Source organism: Ornithorhynchus anatinus, chromosome 1, assembly GCF_004115215.2.
Source record: "Ornithorhynchus anatinus isolate Pmale09 chromosome 1, mOrnAna1.pri.v4, whole genome shotgun sequence".
Classification (NCBI taxonomy): Eukaryota; Metazoa; Chordata; class Mammalia; order Monotremata; family Ornithorhynchidae; genus Ornithorhynchus; species Ornithorhynchus anatinus.
Genome location: NC_041728.1, coordinates 123,565,231 through 123,580,345, shown reverse-complemented (window position 1 = coordinate 123,580,345; position 15,115 = coordinate 123,565,231). Strand labels below are relative to the sequence as shown.

General features: G+C 45.1%; 1 protein-coding gene across 5 annotated transcripts in view; it reads left to right on the top strand.

Moving 5' to 3' along the window:
- The first annotated feature begins 1,371 nt into the window (after positions 1–1,371).
- The window catches only part of ANKMY1 (ankyrin repeat and MYND domain containing 1), a 154,273-nt gene continuing 140,529 nt past the window's right edge, over positions 1,372–15,115 (top strand). For 4 of the 5 annotated variants that reach the window (XM_029079303.2, XM_029079417.2, XM_029079172.2 and 1 more), the window contains exons 1-3: positions 1,372–1,428; positions 5,361–5,512; positions 7,838–8,018. In XM_029079303.2, coding sequence (XP_028935136.1) covers positions 1,426–1,428; positions 5,361–5,512; positions 7,838–8,018 — 336 coding nt within the window. In that variant the 5' untranslated portion in view covers positions 1,372–1,425. Of the gene's footprint in view, positions 1,429–5,360; positions 5,513–7,837; positions 8,019–15,115 lie in introns of those variants that run through there. The other variant, XM_029079477.2, reaches the window with a different exon arrangement.

The window sequence follows — 15,115 nt, the reverse complement described above, 5'->3', positions numbered from 1 at the left end:
GACTCTATTTATTGCCATTGTTCTTTCTTGTCTGTCCGTCTCCGCCGATTAGACTGTAAGCCCGTCAAACTGCAGGGACTGTCTCTATCTGTTGCCGATTTGTTCATTCCAAGCGCTTAGTACAGTGCTCTGCTCTGCCACTTGTCAGCTGTGTGACTGTGGGCAAGTCACTTCACTTGTCTGTGCCTCAGTTACCTCATCTGTAAAATGGGCATTTAGATTGTGAGCCTCACGTGGGACAACCTGATAACCCTGTATCTACCCCAACGCTTAGAACAGTGCTCTGCACATAGTAAGCGTTGAACAAATACCAACATTGTTGTTGTTATAGTAAGCGCTCAATAGATACTATTGAATGAATGAATGAATGAATACCCTGAATCTCCCCCGGCGCTTAGAACAGTGCTCTGCACATAGTAAACGCTTAACAAATACCAACATTATTATTATTGTGGGCCGGGGAGGTGTCTGCTAATTGTTATATCATACTCTAATAATAATAATAATAATGTTGGTATTTGTTGAGCGCTTACTATGTGTAGAGCACTGTTCTAAGCGCTGGGGTACCAAGCGCTTAGCACAGCGCTCCGCGGACAATTAGCGCTCAACAAATCTGATTGAAAAAATGAATTCACTCAATGGGAAGCAGCGTGGCTCAGTGGAAAGAGCCCGGGCTTGGGAGTCAGAGGTCATGGGTTCGAATCCCGACTCTGCCACTTGTCAGCTGTGTGACTGTGGGCAAGCCACTTCACTTCTCTGTGCCTCAGTTCCCTCATCTGTAAAATGGGGATGAAGACTGTGAACCTCACGTGGGACAATCTCATTCCCCTGTATCTCCCCCAGCGCTTAGAACAGTGCTCTGCACCTAGTAAGCGCTTAACAAATACCAACATTATTATTATTATTATTACTGTTATCTACCCCAGCGCTTAGAACAGTGTTCTGCACCTAATAAGCGCTTAACAAATACCAACATTATTATTATTTTCTCCCCCAGCGCTTAGAACAATTCTCTGCACATAGTAAGCGCTTAACAAATACCAACATTATTAATGAATGAAAGGAGGAGCCTCCCCTGGAGCCGGTCACAAGCCCGTCTCTATGGAAACGGAGACGCTTTGGCTCAATCCATTCCCGTGCCCGAGGGGAGGAGGGGAGCACGGGAAGGATGGGCAAGATGAAACCCCTTTCTCCCCCACCGCTCGGACTTTTATTATTTTCCTCTCGGTCCCGGTAATTCTGCTAAATCCACCGGCATCCTTTTCCTTCGACAACGCCGTCGCCGCTTAATGCCCGGTATTCTGGGTCTGCGGTTCCCCCCTCCCGCGGTCCGTGCAATGGTACGGTCCTGCCCCGGGCTGCAGAGAAGGGGACCGAGCCCCGAGCTCCCCTGCAGGACTGGTTGCGGCCTCTGCCATAACGACCATGGTAGGGGTTATGATGTTGGTATTTGTTAAGCGTTTACTATGTGCAGAGCACTGTTCTAAACGCTGGGGGAGAGACAGGGTCATCAGGATGCCCCACGTGAGGCTCACAATCCTCATTCTCATTTTACAGAAGAGGTAACTGAGGCACAGAGAATAATAATAATAATGTTGGTATTTGTTAAGCGCTTACTATGTGCAGAGCACTGTTCTAAGCGCTGGGGGAGAGACAGGGTCATCAGGATGCCCCACGTGAGGCTCACAATCCTAATCCCCATTTTACAGAGGAGGTAACTGAGGCACAGACAATAATAATAATAATGTTGGTATTTGTTAAGCGCTTACTATGTGCAGAGCACTGTTCTAAGCGCTGGGGGAGAGACAGGGTCATCAGGTTGTCCCACGTGAGGCTCCCAGTTAATCCCCATTTTAATAATAATGTTGGTATTTGTTAAGTGCTTACTATGTGCAGAGCACTGTTCTAAGCGCTGGGGGGAGAGACAGGGTCATCAGGATGTCCCACGTGAGGCTCACAATCCTAATCCCCATTTTACAGAGGAGGTAACTGAGGCACAGAGAATAATAATAATAATGTTGGTATTTGTTAAGCGCTTACTATGTGCAGAGCACTGTTCTGAGCGCTGGGGGAGAGACAGGGTAATCAGGTTGTCCCACGTGAGGCTCACAGTTAATCCCCATTTTACAGATGAGGGACCTGAGGCACAGAGAAGCAAAGTGACCTGCCCAAAGTCAAACAGCTGACAAGTAAGTGGTGGAGTCGGGATTCAAACCCATGACCTCTGACTCCCAAGCCCAGGCTCTTTCCACCGAGCCACGCTACTTCTCTATCCATCCATTCCGTCGTATTTATTGAGCGCTCACTCTGTGCAGGGCGCTGTACTAAGCGTTGGAAAGTAGTGAGGGAGAAGCAGTGTAGCTCAGTGGCAAGAGCCTGGGCTTGGGATTCAGTGGTCTGGGTTCGAATCCTGCTCTGCCACTTAGCTGTGTGACTGTGGGCAAGTCACTTCGCTTCTCTGAGCCTCAGTTACCTCATCTGGAATTGGGGTTGAACTGTGAGTCTCACGTGGGACAACCTGATTACCCTGTATCTACTGCAATGCTTAGAAGAGTGCTCTGCACATACTAAGCGCTTAACAAATACCATTATCATTATTATTATTATTATAAGCTCTTCCTAGAGAAGCAGCGTGGCTCAGTGGAAAGAGCCTGGGCTTGGGAGTCAGAGGTTATGGGTTTGAATCCTGGTTCTGCCACCTAGCAGCTGTGTGACTGTGGGTAAGTCACTTCACTTCTCTGGGCCTCAGTTCCCTCATCTGTAAAATGGGGATGAAGACTGTGAACCTCACGTGGGACAACCTGACTATCCTGTATTTCTCCCAGCACTTAGATCAGTGCTCTGCACGTAGTAAGTGCTTAACAATTACCAACATTATTAGTATTAAAAAGAGGATTAAGACTGTGAGCCTCAAGTGGGACAACCTGATTACCTTGTATCTCCCCCAGTGCTTAGAAGAGTGGTCTGCACATAGTAACTACTTAACAAATACAAACATTATTATTATTATTCCTATGTGCCAGGCACTGTGCTAAGCGCTGGGTGGTCCGGGGGGGCGTCAAGAGATTCATTGGAGAGGACGGGCAGGTCGTTGATGCCGGGCCTTTCTAAAGTGCATTCATTCATTCAAGCGTATTTATTGAGCGCTTACTATGTGTAGAGCAATGCACTAAGCACTTGAGCAACAGAGAAGCAGCGTTGCTCAGTGGGAAGAGCACGGGCTTAGGAGGCAGAGGTCATGGGTTCTAATTCTGGCTCCGCCACTTGTCAGCTGTGTGACTTTGGACAAGTCACTTTACTTCTCTTTGCCTCGGTTACCTCATCTGTAAAATGGGGACTAAGACTGTGAGCCCCACTGGGACAACCTGATCACTTTGTATCCCCCCCAGCGCTTAGAACAGTGCTTTGCACATAGTAAGCGCTTAACAAATACCATTAGAGACAGTCCCTTCCCAATGACCGGCTCACAGCCTAAACGGGGGAGACAGACAACAAAACAAAACAAGTAGTCAGGCGTCAATGCTATCAAGATAAATAGAATCATAAATATATGCACATCATTAACAAAATAAATAGAGTACTATGTAATATATACTAATATGCACAGTGCTCGGGGGAGGGGAAGTGGGAAGAGCAGAGGGTGGGAGAAGGGGGAATGGGGAGGGGAGAAGGGGCAGAGGGAAAGAGAGGGCTCAGTCTGGGAAGGCCTCCTGGAGGAGGAGGGCTCTTAGGAGGGCTTTGATGAGGGGAAGAGAGTTTGGTGGATTTGAGGTGGAGGGACATTCCAGGTCAGTGGTAGGATGTGGGCCAGGGGTCGATGGTAGGACAGGTGAGAACGAGGCCCAGTGCGGAGGTGAGCTCCAGAGCAGCCGAGTGTACAGGGTGGGCTGTAGAAGGAGAGAAGGGAGGTGAGGTAGGAGGGGGCAAGGTAATGGAGAGCTTTGAAGCCAAGAGTGAGGAGTTTTTGTTTCATGCGAAGGTTGATAGGCAACCCCTGGAGGTTTCTCCACGGGAAGTGTCTCCGCTGGAAGCTTTGTTGAGTTGGGCAGACCCGAGGCTGGTTTCTTTGCATTTTAGTTTCACTCATGGAGCCGAAATCCTGAGCCAGAAGCCACTGCCATGCATTGAGCAGGACTCACCTTTCTTTTTTTTAATGATGATGATGATGATCATGGTCTTTGTTGAGCGCTTACTATGTGCCAAGCCCTGTTCTAACTCTGGGGTGGATACAAGGTAATTGGGTTGTCCCATATGGGGCTCACGGTCTTCATCCCCATTTTACAGATGAGGTAACTGTTAAGCATTTACTATGGGCCAGGCACTGTATTAAGTGCTGGGGTAGATACAAGTTAATCAGGTTGGACACTCCACCTGTCCCATTTATGGGGCTCATAGTCTTAATCCCCATTTGACAGGTAACTGAGGCACAGAGAATAATAATGATAATAATAATAATGGTATTGTTAAGGGCTTACTATGTGCCAGGCACTGTTCTAAGCGCTGGTGTAGGTACAAGGTAATCAGTTGTCCCATTTGGGGCTCACAGTCTTAATCCCTATTTGACAGATGAGGTAACTGAGGCCCAGAGAAGTGAAGTGACTTGCCCAAAGTCACACAGTTGACAAGTGGCGGATCTGGGCTTAGAACCCACGACCTCTGACTCCCAAGCCCTGGCTCTTTCCACTAAACCACACTAATTCTCTAAGTGAAGTAGGTTGCCCAAGGCCGCACAGCAGACAGGTGGTGGAAGTGGGATTAGAACCCAGGTCCTTCCGACTCCCAGGCTCTTGCACTATCTACAGGGCCTCGCTACTTCTCAGCCTGTTGTTGTAGCAGGGGTACGTGCTGACACACCACCCATCTTGCTGCCCCTCCTCATTATGCTCCTCATGAGAAGCAGCGTGGCTCAGTGGAAAGAGCACGGGCTTTGGAGTCAGGGCTCATGAGTTCGAATCCCAGCTCTGCCACTTGTCGGCTGTGTGACTCTGGGCAAGTCACTTAACTTCTCGGTGCCTCAGTTCCCTCATCTGTAAAATGGGGATTAAGACTGTGAGCCCCACGTGGGACAACCTGATTCCCCTATGTCTACCCCAGTGCTTAGAACAGTGCTCGGCACATAGTAAGCGCTTAACAAATCCCAACATTATTATGACTGACTCCAGGTGCAGCTTACTCTTGGGGGCCTCCCTGGAGTCAGGTGGCACATCTTAAATTATAACTTTTTTAGGGTAGCTGCTTTTATAGGTGATATGCTTTCCATTTTTAATGGGGAAACTGATCCAGATTTTTTTCATTTTCTGTCTGAATCCAGTAATTTTTACGTGTTAGGATCTTTTGTGGATTTCCGATCTTGTTTTTAGGCAGTTCCAAAAACACACATGGAAGTTGTTTCTGAACACTCGTTGAAAAGTCTTGATGGTGCTGGAAATTGCAAGAGTATTGAAGAAATCCCAAAGGCTAATAGTCTCATCCCTGCTTTGGAAACAGAGGGTTATTCAGATGATTTGGAAAGGTGATTTATAAATTCATTATATGTCTGTCAGTCAATCAGTTGTATTAATTGAGCACTAACTATGTACCGAACACTGTACTAAGCCCTTGGGAGAGTACAGTATAACAGTGTAACAGGCACATTCCCTGTCCACAAGGAGCTTACAGTCATTCTCGGTCTCCTTTGCAGGCTCCTCCTCCCCCTCCCATCCTCTAACTGTTGGGGTTCCTCAAGGGTCAGTTCTTGGCCCTCTCCTATTCTCCATCTACACTCACTGCCTCGGTGAACTCATCCACTCTCACGCTTCAACTATCATCTCTATGCAGATGACACACAGATCTACAGCTCTGCCCCTGTCCTCTCCCCTTCCTTCAGGCTCTCATCTCCTGCCTCCAGGATGCCCGCCACCTAAAACTCAACATGTCCAAAACTGAGCTCCTCGTCTCCCCTCCCAAGCCCTGTCCTCTTCCTGACTTTCCTATCACTGTGGATGGTACCACCATTTTTCCCCTCTCTCAAGCCCGCAACCTCGGTGTCATCTTTGACTTGGCTCTCTCGTTCACCCCACACATCCAATCCGTCACCAAGACCTGCCGGTCTCACCTTTATAATATCACAAAGATCCACCCTTTCCTCTCCACCCAAACGGCTATCTTACTGGTACAGGGTCTCATAATATCCTGGCTGGATTATTGTGTCAGCCTTCTCTCTGATCTCCCTTCTTCCTGTCTCTTCCCGCTCCAGTCTATTCTTCACTCTGTTGCCCGGCTCATCTTCCTGCAGAAACACTCTGGGCATGTCACTCCCCTTCTTAAACACCTCCAGTGGTTGCCTATCAACCTCCACACGAAACAAAAACTTCTCACTCTAGGCTTCAAGGCTCTCCATCACCTTGCCCCCTCCTACCTCTCGTCCCTTCTCTCTTTCCACTGCCCATCCCACAGGCTCCTCTGCTGCCCACCTCCTCACCATCCCCCGTTCTCACCTATCCCACTGTTGACCCCTGGGCCATGTCCTCCCGCGGCCCTGGAATGCCCTCCCTCCTCACCTCGGCCAAACTAATTCTCTTCCCCTCTTCAAAGCCCTACTGAGAGCTACCTCCTCCAAGAGGTCTTCCCAGACTGAGCTTCCCCTTTTCCCTCTGCTCCCTCTGCTGCCCCTCTACCCCCTCTTCACCGCCCCTCAGCTAAGCCCCCTTTTCCCCCCCTTTCCCTCTGCTCCTCCCCCTCTCCCTTCCCCTCCCCTCAGCACTGTGCTCATCCGCTCATTTGTGTATATTTTTTATTACCCTATTTATTTTGTTAATAATAATGTTAATAATGTTATTTGTTAAGCACTTACTATATGCAGAGCACTGTTCTAAGCGCTGGGATAGATACAGGGTCATCAGGTTGTCCCACGTGGGGCTCCCAGTCTTCATCCCCATTTTACAGATGAGGTAACTGAGGCCCAGAGAAGTGAAGTGACTTGCCCACAGTCACACAGCTGACAAGTGGCAGAGGCGGGATTCAAACCCATGACCTCTGACTCCCAAGCCCGGGCTCTTTCCACTGAGCCATCCACCTGGGACCTATGAGATGTACATCCCCTTGATTCTATTTATTGCTATTGTTTTCGTCTGTCTGTCTCCCCTGATTAGACTGTAAGCCCGTCAATGGGCAGGGATTGTCTCTGTTACCGAATTGTACATTCCAAGTGCTTAGTACAGTGCTCTGCACATAGTAAGCACTCAATAAATACTATTGAATGACTGAATGAATGAATGAAGATGAGATTGTATAGTACTCTACCAAGTGCTTAGTATAGTGCTCTGTACACAGTATGGGTTCAGTAAATGGCATGGATTGAGTGATTAGCTATGCTGTTACTTTTGTGGAGGTTAGTTTAGTTTGCCCTGAAAAAAAGTGTATTTCATATTATTTCCCTTTTTGGAATTAGACACTCCAGAAGGTAAATAGCTTGTTTTATCAGTCATGATGCACAGTGTTTGTTAAATATTAGTTGAATCCTCAAACTTGGTTGCTTTGCGAACATTTGTAGTCTATATTGGAAGATGTGAACTGTGCAGAATCTTTTATTTTTTTTTTTCTGCTTGAAACCTGGAAATGTAGAAGACATTAATTTCAAGCAGAGTTCAAATTGAGCAAGAACTTGGATCTGGAACTAAAAAAAAACCCAAAACCAAAAAACCAAAAGTAAATGATGCACTTTCTAGTGGCCAGAGGTGGATGTATTCTCAGTTAACACAAAAAAGGGCTTGAAAAAAAAACAAAAATTCCTGTTCAAGGCTTACTTGGCTAGAATCTCAAATCTGACAATTATGTCCCTTCCAAACTGTCTTTTCAGGACCCTTTCTGAATTGGTTGCTGATAAGATAAAATCAGTGGGCCAACCAGAGAATCAGCGGAAGGATTATATCCAGCGGACAACAGGAGTACAAAAATGGCAAGATGGTTCTGTTTATACAGGAGAATTTGCGCTTAATATGAAAGAAGGATTTGGAAAATTTTCATGGGCCAATGGTGAGGTAAATCAATTGAAATAGTTTATTTTATTTGTTAGATTTATATAGAACCTTTCTTCCAAGAGTTCACTTTGGTTAACTTCAAATAATCATTAATTCATTCACTTCCAAGAAATGATTTATAACTACCAACCAACAGGAAATAAACTACTGAGTGCATCTACTACCTTTCTCTATGTCAGAAGATGTCTAAAGTTTTACTGAGTGGGATGTGTGCTTTCGACCAGTTATAGATAGCTGCTTTACTGTGATTTCATGTAGGATGCGGAGCATGTGCTAGAGAGGAATTCTTTCTGTAGCGAAGAGTTTATAAAGATCTATAGGGTGGGAATCAGTTTTAGCTTTCATTTTGCAACAAGAGCAGGAGTTTTTCCAATGGATCATGAACAATTTGTAATTAAAATCAATTTTGATGATAGCTATATTAATTGATATTGGTCATATTTGGAAATATCAATAACTGTAAATAAACTTAGCTTTTCTTAAGGGACCACTCAACTTTCATCGGCTTTCACTATTTTGTTTTGGTTAAGTAAGTGTCTTGGGGAAAGCCAAGTAGGCAGTGTTGTAAGCCTAGCTTTCCACATCAGTTAGAGTATTTATGGAACACTTACTATGTGAAAAACTATGTGAAAGTCAGACCTGGACTTTGACCCTCAAGGGGCTACAATCGAGGTATGAGTCTGCAGACTTTCATTCATTCATTCAATAATATTTATTGAGCCCTTACTATTTGCAGAGCACTGTACTAAGCGCTTGGAATGTATTGGAATGTACAATTTGGCAACAGATAGAGACAATCCCTGCCCATTGTCGGGCTTACAGTCTAATTGGGAGAGAAACATATATTCACACACACAGAGATCCAAATTACAGGCATTGGGACCATTTGATAAATTCAACAATAAAAAATTAAGTTCATAAATTGGTGGATGGATAGTAAGTGGGGAAGAGAGCCCCCAAATCTGTTCACCACTGCAGGACACAACTCTTAGCTCTAAACTGCTGCAGCCTTTTCAGCATCCTGATAATAGCTGTGCTTCTAGAGAGGGGGGTGGGCTGCACCCCCAAGATATCAGACAGGGGGTGGGATGCTGCTCCCAGCATCAAGAAGGCCTTCCACTGATCCAGCGTGGCTGTGGAAAAGCAACATGGATTAGTGGAAAGAGCACAGGCTTGGGAGTTAGAGGATGTGGGTTCTAATCCCAGCTCTGTCACTTGTCTGCTGTATGACCTTGGGCAAGCCACTCACTTTGTCTGTGTCTCAATTACCTCATCTGTAAAATGGGGATTAAGACTGTGAGCCCCACATGGGACAACCAGATTACCTTGTATCTCTTCCGGTGCTTAGAACAGTGCTTGGCAAATAGTAAGTACTCAAGAAATAGCATAATTATTATTATTATCCAAGAAGTCAAGCTGGCCTTGCCCACATAAATTGTGGCTCTTGTTGGGTCTGCCCTGTCCGCTCTGTTCCTCTCTGGGTCCATACACCACACAGTCATTCACTCATTCCTTCATTCAGTCCAATTTATTGAGCTCTTACTGTGTGCACAGCACTGTACTAAGCAGTTGGGAGAATACAATACAACAATAAACAATCACATTCCCTACCCACAGCTAGCTCACAGTCTAGAGGTGGGGAGACAGATGTAAATACAAATTATTAAGATGACAGATCTGTACATAAGTACTGTGGGACTGGAAGGGGGAAGAGCAAAGGGAGCAAGTCAGGGCGATGCAGAAGGGTGTGAGAGATGAGGAAAAGTGGGGCTTAATCTGGAAAGACCTCTTGGAGGAGATGTACCTTCAGTAGAGCTTTGAAGGTGGGGGAGAGTAATTGTCTGTAGGATTTGAGGAGGGAGGATGTCCCAGGCCAGAGGAAGGAAGTGGACTAGGGGTCAGCAGTGAGATAGGTGATGTCAGAGCACAGTGAGAAGGTTAGCACTAGAGGAGTGAAGTGTGTGGGATGGGTGGTAGAAGGAGAGAAGCGAGGTGAGGTAGGAGGGGGCAAAAGGGTGGAGTGTTTTAAAGCCAATGGTGGGGAGTTTTCATCTGATGCGGAGGTGGATGGTCAACCACTGGAGTTTTTTGAAGAATAAGGTGAAATGTCCTGAATGTTTTTGTAGGAAATTGATCTGGGCAGCAGAATGGAGAATAGACTGGAGTGGGGAGAGACAGGAGGGTGGGAGGCCAGCGAGGAGGCTGATGCAGTAATCCAGGTGGGATGGGATGAGTGATTGTATTAACATGGTAGCAGCTTGGATGGAGAGGTAAGGGTGGATTTTAGCGATGGTGTTAAGGTGGGACTGACAGGATTTAGTGATGGATTGAATATGTGAGTTGAATGACAGAAAGGACTCAAGAATAATGCCAGGTTATAGCCTTAAGAGACAGGGAGGATGGTGGTGCAGCCTACAGTGATGGGAAAGTCAGAGGGAGGACAGGGTTTCAGTGGGAAGATAAGGACCTCTGTTTTGGACATGTTAAGTTGGAGGTGATGGGATGACATCCAAGTAGAGATGTTTTGAAAACAGAAGGAGATGCAAGACTGGAGACAGGGAGAGAGATCAGAGCTGGAGATGTAGATTTGGGAATCATCTGCATAGAGGTGGCAGTTGAAGCCGTGGGAGCAAACGCATTCTCCAAGGGAGTGGGTGTAAATGGAGAATAATAGGGGACCCAGAACTGAACCTTGAAGGACCCCCCCAACAGTTAGGAGGTGGGAGGTAAAGGAGGAGTCTGTGGAGACTTAGGATGATTGGCCTGAGAGATACGAGGAGAACCAGGAGAGGACAGAGTCAGTGAAGCCAAGGTTGGATAACATTTCCATGAGAGGGGGTGGTCCACAGTGTCAAAGGCAGCTGAGAGGTCGAGGAGGAGTAGGAGGGAGTAGAGGCCATTGGATTTGTCAAGAAGGAGCTCATTGGTGACCTTAGAGATCATTGGTGACCTTAGAGCTCATTGGTGACCTTAGAGAGGGCAGTTTCTGTGAAGGGGATGGAAGCCAGATTGGAAAGAGTCAAGGTGAGAATTGAAGGAGGGGTATTTGAGACAGTATTTGAGTGCTCACAGCTGCTTGCTACACCCATTTCTTCTTGCAAAATCACATAATAATAAGAATAATGATGATGGTTTTTGTTAAGCACTTACTATGTGCCAAGCACTGTAGTATATACAAGATCATCCGGTCCCACATGGGGCCCACAGTCTAAGTGGGACGGAGAACAGACATTGAATCCCCATTTTACAGATGAGAAAACTATAAACCTAAAGAGAGTTGGAGTCTCTGAGATTAACGATTTAATAGTTGCAAATCGAATAATTGAATGAGGAGCCATCTTCAAACGAAGTGTATCCTGCAAGTATCTCTGAATTGTCTTTCAGAGACAATAGTAGTTGTCTTCAGTAGTTTTGTCTCCCTCAGAGCCATTATTTCGATCTCACATCTGGCCAATTCACTTACAAGTGTCTTCCTTTCTGGATGATAGACTCTCGTCATAAAGTGCCCTTGTGTTCCATGATGCAGTGGTTATTTTCTGTGTATTCTTAAACTTAGAGCATTGCTAAATTAAAGCCCACTGGATACAGTCATCTGAGCCTGTTTTAAGAGGCCAACGCTGACAGTTTTAGGGTGCTTTGTTTCATCCCTTCCCCATATTAGGGTGAACATTCTCAAATAGGACCACTCAAACAGTTCTAGGTGTTTCGGAACTCTGTGCTGACTCAGCAATCAAACTATCACTCTGAGTTGTTTATTTAGGATGGGGTAGAAGATCTCTCATTTTCAGGAGGACTTGTATTTTAATAGCTTTTGCAGTAGTGTTAATGGGTTGCTTGCTTAGAGCCATCTGCTCAGTCTAGTTAAAATCAAGTATAGGGAAATGGCAAGCAAGGTGTAGTGGATCAGACACTGTTACAGTCTCAGCACAGCCTGGTGGAAAGATCCTGGAAGTCAGAGGACCTGAGTTCTAATCCTGGCTCTGCCACTTGTCTGCTGTGTGACCTTGGGCAAGACACCTAACTTCTCTGGGCCTCAGTTACATCATCTGTAAAATTGGGATTAAGACCGTGAGCGCCATGTGGGACAGGGACTGTGTTCAAACTTGCATCTACCCCAGTGCTTAATAGAGTGCCTGGTACATTTTAAGCACTTAACAGATACCATTAAAAAAAAATCTCACTGTCAGCCATTCAGTCATATTTTTGAGCACTCACTGTGTGTAGAGCACTCTACTAAGAGCTGGGGGGAGTACAGTATAACAATATAACAGACACTTTCCTTGAGGGAAAGGTCTTGACAGAGCGAGGTGTTTGGCTTCTGGTGAACACTTCCAAAAGCTTTGCAGCATGGCTTAGTGGATAGAGCATGGGCCTGGGAGTCAGAAGGTAGTGGGTTCTAATCCCGGCTCTGCCACTTGTCTGCTGTGTAATCTTAGGCAAGTCACTTCACTTCTCAGGGCTTCAGTTACCTCATCTGTAAAATAGGGATTGAGACTGTGAGCCCCACATGGGACAGGGACTGTATCCAACCCGATATGCTTCTATCCACCCCAGCGCTTAGTACAGTGCCTGGCACATAGACAGCACTTAACACATACCATAGTTATTACTATTATTTGCCGAATGACTGTTGGAAGATGAAGCCATAAGAAGTAGGGGAATGCCTGCTGGGGTTTTGCCATCCTCAGTAAAGGTTTCCATCTGAAGAACCACCTAGGTTTTCTTGCATGGTAGATAGACTCAGAAAGAATTCTCACAAAGCTGGTAAACCTTATGGCAAAGGACAGCTGTGTTCACTGGTCTACGGCATGGTGTAGTGGATAAAGCACAGGCCTGAGAGTCAGAAGGTCATGGGTTCTAATCCCAACTCCACCACCTATCTGTTGTATGACCTTGGGTAAGTCACTTAACTTCTCTGTGTCTCAATTATCTCATCTGTAAGGTGGGGATTGAGACTGGGAGCCCCACATGGGACAAAGACTGTGTCCAACCTGATTTGCTTGTCTCCACTCTTAGTGCTTAGTAAAGTGTCTGGCACATAGTAAGTGCTTAAAATACCAATATTATTATCATTATAATTGTTATCCCTTTGCATTGCTCATGGTGGCTGAAAATGGGTTTTGTCCATAAAATTCTTGGGTACCTTTGGCAACATTCTGCACTCCTACTTACTCATCGCACCCGCTGTCCCATGGGGAACATCACTGGCAGGGATGAGGTTGCAAGTGGGGCTGACTGCACAAATAACCAGCACTAGAATCAATTCCTTGGCACAGATTCTAGGGTCACAAGTCTTCGTGACTGAACCGAGGCTCAATCAGTCGATCGAACCATCAACCAATGGTGTTTATTGTGTGCAGAACTCTACTAAGTACCTGGGTGCATACAGTACAACAGAGTTTGGTAGACATATTCCCTGCCCACAAAAAGCTTACACGGTACAGGGAGTCAGTCATTAAAATAAATTAAGGATATGTGCATACCCAGAGGCTTTTCAGACATTTAATAAATACATTTGTAATGCCTTACTGAAAGCACATCTCTTCCAGGAGGCCTTCCCAGACTAAGCCCCACTTTTTCTCATGTCCCACTCCCTTCTGCGTCACCCTGACTTGCTTCCTTTGCTCTTCCCCCCTCTTCCCAGCCCATGGTACTTATGTATATATCAGTAATTTTATTTATTTATATGGCTGTCTCTTTACTTGTACTGATATCTGTCACACCCCTCTAGACTGTGAGCTCGTTGTGGGCAGAGATTGTCTCTCTTTATTGCTGTATGTACTTTCCTAAATGCTTAGTACAGTGCTCTGCATGCAGTAAGCACTCAGTAAATACAATTGAATGAATGAATGAATTGACCTCAAGGGAAACAGACACTGCTGTTCCCTCTTCTATTGGAAATGCCATTTTCTTTCATTCATTCAATCATATTTATTGAATGCTCACTGTTTGCAGAACGTTGTACGAAGTACTTGGGAGTATACAATATAACAATAAACACGTTTACTTCCCGTAGTGAGCTTACAGTCTAGAGGGACAAGCTTACAGTTGAGAAGGAAGCATTTTTCCTCTATTATGTGAAGAGGTTTATCCATTGCTTTGGACCAGAAGTGACCTAGGTGCAGATTAATTCTGTCCCCATTTTTTTTTTTTTTGGCTTCTTAAAGGTTTTCAGATGTGCATGTATCAGGTCTGTGAACCCAAACTGGACCCATGAGTCCATTCAAGATGCCTGGTTGAAGAATTATGCTAGTTTAAATGAGAGCCTGAAGACTTGCAAACTTTTGGAACTGCAGTTATAGTGTTCCTTTAGCATTAAATTCCCTGAAGATGAAATTAACCGAAGATTTGAGAGACTGTAGAATATTGATGTAGCTGTATTTAGATCCAACATGAAGGAATACTGCTCTATGATACTAAACCTAGAAATCCAACCTTTCTTGTTTCTATAGAGACCTAATCACTGCCATATCACATTCAAAAATCATTTTGATAAGTACCTTATTTCTACAGGAATTTAGAATTGAGTTCTAAGGTGATTCTTTTCAGCTCTGAATTTTGTTGAGAAAGCCAAACAGCAAGGTAAATTAAATATGGGTTGAACAAGTTTTTTTTATGCATCTAACTTTTGGTGTCATCTTGGGAAAATGCTTTGAACTCCGCAGTCTGCACTTTCAAGATAGTTATTATTAATTTCTTGCAATAGGCAATTTTTTGGGTTGAAAATAATACTGCTAAATTCCCACGATAGCAGTGTCATGGCTTCCAAATGAGTAGGACAATTAATCCAATAAACAAGCTATTTTTCTTCTTCTGCAAGACAAAAATGTAAAAGGGAAAGCTAAGTAAATACTACTAAGTTGTAGACAAGAATTAGGAACAAGTATGTAGTCACAGTGGAAATACTAAATAGAAACAGTGTAATATGTTTGAAACAAAACAGTTTCTACAGAAATCAGGAATAGGTCAGATAGTTCGATTTAGGTCATTCCTTCAGTCATATTTGTTGAGCGCTTACTGTGTGCAGAGCACTGTACTAAGCCCTTGGGAAAGTACAACACAACAATAGAGACAATCCCTGCCTACAAAGGACTCAC